At 49.0% G+C, this 10,358-nt stretch overlaps 1 protein-coding gene across 7 annotated transcripts in view; it reads right to left on the reverse strand.

Annotated features, from left to right (window-relative positions):
• IKZF1 (IKAROS family zinc finger 1) overlaps positions 1–10,044 on the reverse strand; it is a 167,436-nt gene extending 157,392 nt beyond the window's left edge. For 6 of the 7 annotated variants that reach the window (XM_066585591.1, XM_066585588.1, XM_066585583.1 and 3 more), the window contains exon 1: positions 8,678–8,766. In XM_066585591.1, coding sequence (XP_066441688.1) covers positions 8,678–8,726 — 49 coding nt within the window. In that variant the 5' untranslated portion in view covers positions 8,727–8,766. Of the gene's footprint in view, positions 1–8,677; positions 8,767–9,931 lie in introns of those variants that run through there. The other variant, XM_066585585.1, reaches the window with a different exon arrangement.
• Between the last annotated feature and the right edge of the window lie 314 nt (positions 10,045–10,358).

Here is a 10,358-nt window from a genome sequence, read left to right on the forward strand (position 1 = left end):
TATCAGCCAACATGTTGCAATGTGACCACAGGTACAGGGAAGCGTTTGGGGACCACTTCCAGCAACTGTCGTAACATTTGGGTAGCTCAAAGCTTTGCAAAAAAAATATCCACTTGCTCGTTCTTCCTGTCACAGTATTGTCAGAGAGGGGCTACCTTTCCCCGGCCCACCATGTGCTTGAGACAAGATATTATTAAAAGGGACAATAAAAATAAAACTTCTTCCTCTGTATGGCCGCCTGAATTCTCGCAGCAGGATCTGACCTGCGCCCCTGCAGTGACCAGTGCGGCTCACCTGCTACCGCGTCTGCTCTGTGAAGTGCCGGCTGCCGCCCTTCTGCCGCAGGGGCAGAGAGGAGCCGGCGTGTCAGTAGTGACATTTCTGTGCGGGCTTCATACAGAAATAGAACATGCAATCCTATGCAGGCGGGCACGGGCGGAAATTCTGCGGAAAATCCCACCACGGAATTTGTGCCCATTGCAGGGGGCCTATGTTAGTCATGTACCCTTTGTAACACCATTACCACTAAGGAATGCCTCACACGTGTGGAGCCTAAAGGTTACCTCGGGTCTTGGTCTTGAGGTTCTGACAAGTTCTAGAGACACATCAGAAGTTACTAGTAGGGGTCTGAGCCAGGACTCCAGTGTCACAGGAAAGAAGGGCTGCCTGCCAGCTTTAGCCACATGCTTGCATTACTTCCAGCACTCACTGTGGCAATGAGAAGCTGTGCTTCCAGATACTTCATGAGGGGTCTGCAGGAAGGAGGCTGACGTTCCCCAGGAGGTCACAACTAGAGATGAGCGAACGTACTCGTAATGAGTACTTACACACCCGAGTACCGCCATTTTCGAGTACTTCAGTACTCGGGCGTAAAGATTCGGGGGGCGGGGAGAGGCGCGGCGGTGCGGGGGGGGGGGGGGAACAGCGGGGAACAGGGGGGAGCCCTCTCTCCCTCTCCCCCCCACTCCCCACTGCTACCCCCCCCGTGCCGCCACGGCGCCCCCCGAATCTTTACGCGCGAGTACCGCTGTACTCAAAAATGGCGGTGCTTGGGTGCGTAAGTACTCGTAACGAGTACGTTCGCTCATCTCTAGTCACAACATAACGCAACGCCTTACTTCTCACAATGGAGATTTATCACTAAATGGTAGGATATCAGCATTGGGTTGCACATTTCTCCAAATTCATTGCAATGCCACACAGTCCTATCCATTTAGTGCGACTCTGCCAACCACAGCAGTAGGCACTGGTTTTTAATGACTGGCACAGGTTCACAATATGGTACATTTTATGACTTGACACTTTTTAAAACGGTCAGGTGGCTTAAGAGACTGAATGCGGTGCGGGCATCACAGAAATAACATTGCCTGGTAAGTTCAATACCAATGGGATGGCGGCATAAAGAAAGCTCCAGAAAATAATGGTACAAATGTCATTACTGAAGCAGTCCATCAGCATGAGAAAATATGACAAGACCCCTTAACATGTAGCCCCCTGACTGACTCCTTGGAGATACTTTGCTTCCCATCATACTCCGCTATATGTCTGCAGATGAACATTGGTGCCAGAGCCAGGAAGGGGCCAGGAGCGCCGGGAACATATTGGTGATGGAGACAGCTTGCACAGTTTGGTTAGAATAGCTCATGTTGGTCCGGGGTACCCTCCCTTTCGGGTGGCCAATCTCCTGGTGACATGCTGTATATGTGGTTGGCCTGCCCTCATGTAAAGACACTTTGGATTAGAGTTTACTCTTATTTAGCCCGTAATGAACTATGGGAGGTCCTTTTGTACAAGAATGTTGCTAACTTCCCCCCCAGACTCTCAGAAACCCATTACATTTTTCTTTTTTGCTACCATATAGGTCAATCCTAAACTTTTCTGATTTCAATGTTAGTCTATTAAGCCTTACCACAGGCAGGACTTAACAAAACCGCAATATATGGCAGCAGTAAGAGCCTTCACTAGACTCCAGGCTGCCATGTGAACCCATCATCATCCCACGATCGTGGCACTGCGACTGTCGATGGGTGTCAGAGGGGGCTACCTGTTTGGTTGTATTGTCAGCATTGACTGTAGCATTCAAAGTCCCGATCAGAGTTAGCTTTGATCGCAACTATTACAGGCAGGTGTCAACTGTTTGAGATACCTGGCACCTACCGGGTATGGGGTGTGCTCAGTCTCCAAGCTCGCTCCATATACCACCTACTGCAGCTTCATTGGTGGTTATTAAGGGGATAAAGGCGTAGTGCCAACTTTCAGGAACACTGCTCCCAGAGGGGGGAGGATGCGCACCTCCACTCCATGTGTGTCACTGGGACGGCCAGAGTTGGCGGAGTTCAAGTGCTCTGGTATCTCTGGCCGTCCCAGTGATCCACATGGAGTGGAGGTGTGCACCCTCCACCACCTCTGGGAGCGGCATTCACCCCCCACTGGTTTGAACGTTAGTCCCGAGCCCATGAATCTCAATAACGTTAAAAGCCGGCACAATTCCTTTAAACATCACTGCATTGTCTTTTTTGGGGATTGCGGTATAACCTGGGACTTGAGCTGTGATTCTGGTGGTCAGTGCCAGCGGAGGTTGCAGTGCTACATCATGATCTTTCGTCGTGCATCCACCATCAGTCCTGCGCCACTGCTCCCCCTTGCCAGTAATACCATGTACTGCACCTATAGACACGAGTTGGGGCGTACTGCCACTATGAAGCAGAGGATACCTCTTCAGGGAGGTCTACATAGTACTTCCAGAGAAGAGGAAATACAAGTTAATTGGACAGTATGCAGCAGCACATGACGGCGGCCACAGCCCGCATACACAACATTCCTCCGGACGCGCATTAAAGCTCATCTGGCCAAGTTTCTGCCCGATTTCATTGCATTTTTCACGTTTTTTTTATTAAATTCTCTCATTTACACATTATTCTATGAGCTACAGAAGTCGTATTAAGACTATATTCATACAGCTATTAGAGACTCCACCGGCCATACTAGCAGGTTTGACAGGAAGAGTAGTTGAGGGTTATGCTGCTCGTCATAACAAACGCCAGAAGCCGCCAACCTATTGGGGATTCTGTTCTGGAGAGGCCATGGCAGTTGGCAGCAGCGCTCCAAGCGTCTAACGCTGCCGTGACGGTCAGTCTCCACCATCTTCATTTCATTTAACGTCTACTTTTGTATGGATATTCGGGTGAATTTCCACTGAAATCGGTGTCTTTTAGGCCTTTTTGTCCTCAGTTTCCCGCTATTCTATAAGGGGTTGGGTTTTGTGACATGTGGGCCATTGGTTGTACTAGAAGTCATTAAATCTCAGCCCGCTAGTAGTGGTAGACTTCAGCATGCTGTTTATTAGGAGGCGTGGCCTCAGACGTTTGGCGCACTTCACTCCAGGGCGCCCTCTAGTTAGACAGGAGTGTATAACACGGTATCACGTGGCAGAGGAATCAAACAAACTTATAGACCTTCACTGCTGGGATCCCCAAAACTGACTGTTAGTAATAGGAAGGCCTAAAAGAACAATCGTACACGAAGCTGTAGAGGAGCCGCCCCGCGGGATCGCAACCCCTACTGGTCGTGTCAGCAATACCCAATAGGCGATGGTCCTGGGGGGCACACGGATCCGTTCTGCCTGATTTCAGACCAATAACAGGTTCAAGGATTCAGAAGGTAAAGGGATTAAAAAGTAACATTCGTGGCTCAATAATGCGTTGACGCGTTTCTGCCACGTAACCGGCTGCTCAGGAATTTGCACAAAAGTGTGCCAGTGTTAGAAGAGTTAAGTTGTGTGGCAACGGAGAGCCCAATAATCAGATGGCACAGACTGTACCCATACAGGGCAACACAAATATGTCTCTCTGCCAGACACAAACTGCTGTCGCCGGTGTCCCCAGGACCCCTTAGCGCTGGAACAATGTCCTCAAAGCAAACGAGAGACAATCGGGAGGCCATCCAATGAGGTACCGGTGCCAGCGAGTGTATCCCCCCCGGGCTGCAGATCTGATGTCATATCTAACACTGCGGTGAAAAACAAAAAGGAGGGGGATCAAGCAAAAACCTCCAGTCTTGAAGGTAGACTGGAGGCATCGGGCCCTCGCGATATAATTGCAGAGAGCCCGGCTGGTTGTCATGGCAACAGGATGCCCCAGATACCGACATCCTGAATTACCACTGCAATAAGCAATAAGGCATTGCAGGAGAGAAGTCCTGCCATGCCTTATCACAGCGATCATCGGTGCTGCAGTGTAAATCCCCAAGAGGAACACAGATGGTGCAAAAAATAAAATAAATAAATAAACAAAAACACACCTTTTTAGATGCTTTTTTTCATATTAGCATTAAAAAAAAAATAAATAAAATCCCACATATTTGGTATTGTTGTGTCCGTAACAACGTGTATAATAAGTTGCACATGCTTTTTATCCTGCACAGCAAAAAGCATGAAAAAAAATAATAAAAACGCTAAAAAACTGAGACACAATGCTAATTTTTAGCCTTTTGCCTCCCAAAAAAACGCTATAAAAGTGATAAAAAAAAACACAAACGTATGCACCCCAAAAATGGTACCAATAAAAATTACAGCTGGTCTCACAAAAAATAAGCCCCCACAGAGCTCCGTCCATGGAGAAATAAAAAATTATAGGGCTTTGGATGCAGGGATTTTAGAAAAAAAAAAAAAAAAAAAAAAAAAAAAAAGGTTTTTATTGCAGAAAAGTGGAAACACCTTAAAAAAAAAAAAATGTAAAAAAAAAAAATTATATATATCATTTTTTTTTTTTTTTTTAAGGTGTTTCCACTTTTCTGCAATAAAAACCTTTATATATATATGAATTTTGGTCTCGTTGTGATCGTACCGACCCACAGAAAAAAAAAAATGTATTGTGTCATTTATGCTGCATAATTAACACTGTAAAAAATAAAACAAACCAAAAGTCTGGCAGAATATAGTCCGTGTACCCAAAAATGACACCGATAAAAGCTACAGTTCGCCAGCAAAAAAACAAACCCCAACAAGCCCTCATACGGCCGTGTTGATGTAAAAAGAAAAAAAAAAGTTATGGCTTTTAAAAAAATTGAAATTAAAATCTTTAAATCTAAAATAAGCCGTGTCATTAAGGGGTTAAAGAGAATGTCAGATTTCCAAAATTTGGCTCCGACACTAAGACGCAAAAAGGGTTGGTCACTATGGGGTTAACACCGCTGTCATTGGAGGATGAACACAAACAGAAACCGATCCTTCTGCTTCCAGATAATAAACTGCAGCCGTGTGTCAAACAAACAGAAAGAAGATCATAATGTCTGACTGATCCAACGGGGACCATCGGCTTCAGTGCGAGTCGGCCTGATCCAACGGGGACCATCGGCTTCAGTGCGAGTCAGCCTGATCCAACGGGGACCATCGGCTTCAGTGCGAGTCAGCCTGATCCAACGGGGACCATCGGCTTCAGTGCGAGTCAGCCTGATCCAACGGGGACCATCGGCTTCAGTGCGAGTCAGCCTGATCCAACGGGGACCATCGGCTTCAGTGCGAGTCAGCCTGATCCAACGGGGACCATCGGCTTCAGTGCGAGTCAGCCTGATCCAACGAGGACCATCGGCTTCAGTGCGAGTCAGCCTGATCCAACGGGGACCATCGGCTTCAGTGCGAGTCGGCCTGATCCAACGGGGACCATCGGCTTCAGTGCGAGTCAGCCTGATCCAACGAGGACCATCGGCTTCAGTGCGAGTCAGCCTGATCCAACGGGGACCATCGGCTTCAGTGCGAGTCAGCCTGATCCAACGGGGACCATCGGCTTCAGTGCGAGTCAGCCTGATCCAACGGGGACCATCGGCTTCAGTGCGAGTCGGCCTGATCCAACGGGGACCATCGGCTTCAGTGCGAGTCGGCCTGATCCAACGGGGACCATCGGCTTCAGTGCGAGTCGGCCTGATCCAACGGGGACCATCGGCTTCAGTGCGAGTCGGCCGGACCGCTGCCCAGAGACAAAGACGGATCCGTTACACAAGTATCAATCCCGGAGCTCAGACATCATACTGCAAGTAACATGACGTCACGAGTCACGGCCACCCGGAAGAGCGCAACCAAAAGAGACACACGGGGGGGGGGGGGGGGGGGGGGGGGCACGCTGGTGGTGCCCGCTGGCAGCTTTACATGGCACGCTGGTGGTGCCCGCTGGCAGCCTTACATGGCAGACACCTTACAATATCTTACGATGGAAAGGAAGTTATGGAATACTCGATTTTAGGGCAGAATTTCATCAGAAGTTGATCGGCGCAGTCATTTCTTTCATTACCTGCAACCATCATCATTTAATGTTTTTAATTGTTTTCGGCCGCCATCTTCTGCGCGCAATAACCTTTTTATTTTCCGCTGACAGTTGTGCGCGGGCTCACGCTGTGCGGGACGTCCTGGAGTTTCCATTGGTACCATTTTGGAACACATGCAGCTTTTTGATCACTTTTTGTTGCATTTTTTTCTTGGAGACAGGGTGACCAAAAAGTGCATTTCTGGCGTCCTTTATTTTTATGTGGACGACGTTTACCGTGCGGGGTTAATGCTGCGCTACTTTTACAGACGCAGCGATACCAAATATGTATTGTTAATTTATTGGAAATATGGCAAAAAGGGGTTTTTGTTTTTTATTGCTTTTAACAATTAGTAAAACTTTGTTCTTTTTACTTTTTTCGGTCCCCAGAGGGGATGACAACATGCGATGCTTCGATCGCTATAGCATAACATCATTCCGCTATCGGGCAGGTGTTCTATCAAGCCACCCACACGGCTGCCTGCCATCTCATCGCGGGGCGGCCGTACAGGACCTCTCAGCATCGTTTGGGAAATTTAAATGCTGCTGTTAGAATTGACAGCAGCATTTTAAGGGTTAACAGGTGCGATCGGCTGCCGGCTGTAATAAACAGCTGGCAGCTGCACTGTATGAGGAGAGATAGCCGAGCGGGGACAGCAAGTAGGATGCTCAGTTGCATAGCTAGATGTATAACCAGTGGAAAGAGGGAGATTGTGATCCACTGTATAGAGCTCTGGGGACACATCTGGAGGACCGCGGTCACTTCTGGAGACCTCACATACAAAAGATAAAATAGAACAGATCCCAAAGATTGGCTACAAAGATGGTGGAAGGTCTTAAAGGGGTTGTACCAAGATTGCAAGTTATCCCCATCTGTAGGATAGGGAATAACTTACTGATCTCCAGAACGGTAATCCCGAGTCCCATTCTGCCTGTCACTGTGGGGGTCACTTCTCTCCCTGCAGTTATAGCAGCATGGAGGGAGCACTGGCCAAGCATGTAGTCAGCATTCTACTCATTTCAATGGGGCCGACAGAAATACCCAGCGGGTGCCGGTCGGGTAGCTCTGAAGCCCTGCTGAAAGTGAATGGAGCACTGATGCACTTGTACAACCATCCTCCATTGAGTCTGCTCCTCCAGGGCTTCTGTAACTCTGCAGTGAGGACGGGGAACAGAATAGGGAACAACATGCAATCTAGGCACAACCCCTTTGGAAACAAAACTTACCATAAAAGACTTAAAGAACTTATAGCCTAGTGGAGAGAAGGGAAAGGAGGAAGGGGGAAGGGGTGAGGGGGGGGGGGGGGGGGGAAGACATCGAAATCCTTAAATATGCTAAGGTAAGAATAAGGTTCGGGAAGGAAATGATTGCACCCCCTTGCTCTAGTGTTCAGCTTTGTAATGAGATTAGTTGGGGGGATACTTAAAGCACGGTGTGAAAACATCATTGTCCTGAGAGTAGTAGATGCTGGGAACATACTTCCAGCAGACGTGGTATGAAAATCAACAATAAGTGAATCCAAGCCACCGGGATAGTAGGGATCTATCCTGAGAGAGCAATAAGAAGGAAACCATTTAGGTGCAGCTAGACTGACTTGGCGAGGATTCTAAGGAAACCCAAAAAGGTCTGAAAATATATTCTGACTTTTCTATGTAAGATCCGGATATAACAAACTAATCGGTCAGCAGTTCCGTGAAGACGGACAGGTGGCCATTTGCTGCAGCAATTTCTGCGACTGACACTAGTCAGGTACCTTCATACTAAGAGGGTTGTTTGGCTGGAGACATGTGGATTTGTGCAAACCCCATGCAGATGAATGAGGCATCAGATGTGAGGTGCGGGATCAGCCTCAGATTGGGATTCACTGAAATGAACACTTATGTAAAACTTCACCCCAGTATCTGTGCAATCAAGTGCCGGTAGCGGTGGGAGATGCAGAGTCTGATCTTCCGTGGAGCACCGCACCCTCCGACACGTTGCGCATCAGCTGGTTTTTAACAAAAATACCAATATTAATAAACTTGACCAATTATAAGTAAGAACACAAATATAAAGTGAGGAGGTCACAAATAGAAAGCCCCTACTGTCGGGGCTACATTGTTGGGATTCGTGGCCGGTCTGCCTTCAGCTCTAGAAAAGGTCGAAAACTCAACAAAATTAAAGCAATGTTCTACTTTATACTCTTACGGGACAAAAGAAGAATGAGGGGGTGCAGGGCTGAATCCCCAGAAATCTGCCAGAACTTGCCGGCTCCCTCCAGAACGTCTCCCTAGCCGCAGACACCGAGATCATCGTCCGCTCTACTGCTCCTCGTGGAGCTCACAAACATAACCCCCAACATCCACACCACTAACGACTGGGAGGATTGATCAGCACTCACTGTTCCCGGCTTCGGCAGCAGACACGGCACGGATCTGAAGGATTCCCATTAACACTTCGCCTCTCTAGCTCATTTCACTCCACTTTCTTATCTGTCCAGCGTTGTTTCATAACTTCCTTAAACCGGCCCTGCATTTCGTTCCCCATTTCTGGTCACATTTTGCATAGAGTACACGATCTATATATTATTACATGCCGCTATAACTTATCATATGGGTATTCTGATGGTGGATGATGTCTTCTGGTCCTCGATTCACATAATATGCTGAGCCCGGTTGGACACATTAGTAGGACGCACGCAGCATTGGGATGTGGTGGTGCAGGGGTTAACACGGTAGACAGAACGGTAAATTATGGTATCGAAATAGAATAGAACTAATTAGCCGTTAGTGAATACAACAAATTACCGAAGAGCTTCATTTGTGCCAACAGTTCCATTTCTTATAGTCTCTTGTTCGTGGCTTTAGAGGCAGACGACCCCCTACAACAAAGTAACACTTCATGGGCACCTTCGTTACATCACATTGTAGCCGCTTATTGAAAAAACACCAAACCGCTACAAAGTACTTGTGAAAGTTTACGGAGAGCAAAACACGCCAAACACAAAGCGAGGACTCGTTAACTCCGTGCACACAGAAGCCGCGGTCACCTGGAGACGCACGAGAGTCCGACTGGTGAAGTACAAAGTAGCAGAGCGGTCTGTAAGACGCCGCAGATCACCGGCCGTATGAAGGGTAATAATCAGTTTAGATTCATCGAGCTAATTAGGCGTATAAGTAAATGACAGCGATGGGCTCTACAGGGGCGGTGGGATCGGTGTGGGGACAAGGTGCAGGCAAACGGCTCTTATTGAGGGTTATCTGATGAATGAAGAAAGTTATCACACAAGAAGAAGTTATCGACTACCGGCGAAGGGACTTTGTGGATTCCCTGGAGTCGGTATATATCCTCCCAGGTGCGCAGTGGCAGAGTATATATAATAGCTGTATACAATATACGGGCTGATAACATGATGCAGATACAGAGGTCCGCCTGTCAGATGATACACTCCTCTCCATATATATGAGCCTCGCAGCGCGGCGGTCCCGGGGGTGGAGGCGCACGTGGGCGCTACCTGTTGCAGGGACCGTTAGCTCGGTGTCCAGCGGCTGCTGTGTGCTCGGCGCTGCCCGGACTCCCCGCACTGTAGTAGAACTTGTGAAGTTGGTGCCGGCGGAGCAGCCCTGCAGCCCCCGCCGCGGCACCTGTCACCTACCTGCTCTCGGCTGCAGGCAGCGCTCCCAGTCCCCCGCTCCATGTGCTGCTCGCAGCGGCGCCGCGGGATGGGGCTCGGGTCGCAGTCCCACCCCTCGCCACTCCACTTCCTCATTCCAGTGTAACATGACAGCAGCCGGTGTGTCGCCTCGCCTGCCCTGCGCTCATCTGCCGCCTCTGCCCGCCGCCTCCATTTAATAGGCGACCGGCCGGGCTGCGGAGACTGATGATGAGCTGTGAGAACACACCTCCCGCCGAGAGCCGGACACTGGGGACGGGGCGGCCGCAGCCACACGGCCGGCTCACCTCACGGGGACTGGAGGCTGGAGGACTGTAGTCTACCTCATGGACACTGGGGAGTAGCAGGACTGTCTGGGGGAGGCTGGAGGACTGTAGTCTGCCTCATGGACACTGGGGAGTAGCAGGAC

Source organism: Eleutherodactylus coqui, chromosome 12, assembly GCF_035609145.1.
Source record: "Eleutherodactylus coqui strain aEleCoq1 chromosome 12, aEleCoq1.hap1, whole genome shotgun sequence".
Classification (NCBI taxonomy): domain Eukaryota; kingdom Metazoa; phylum Chordata; class Amphibia; order Anura; family Eleutherodactylidae; genus Eleutherodactylus; species Eleutherodactylus coqui.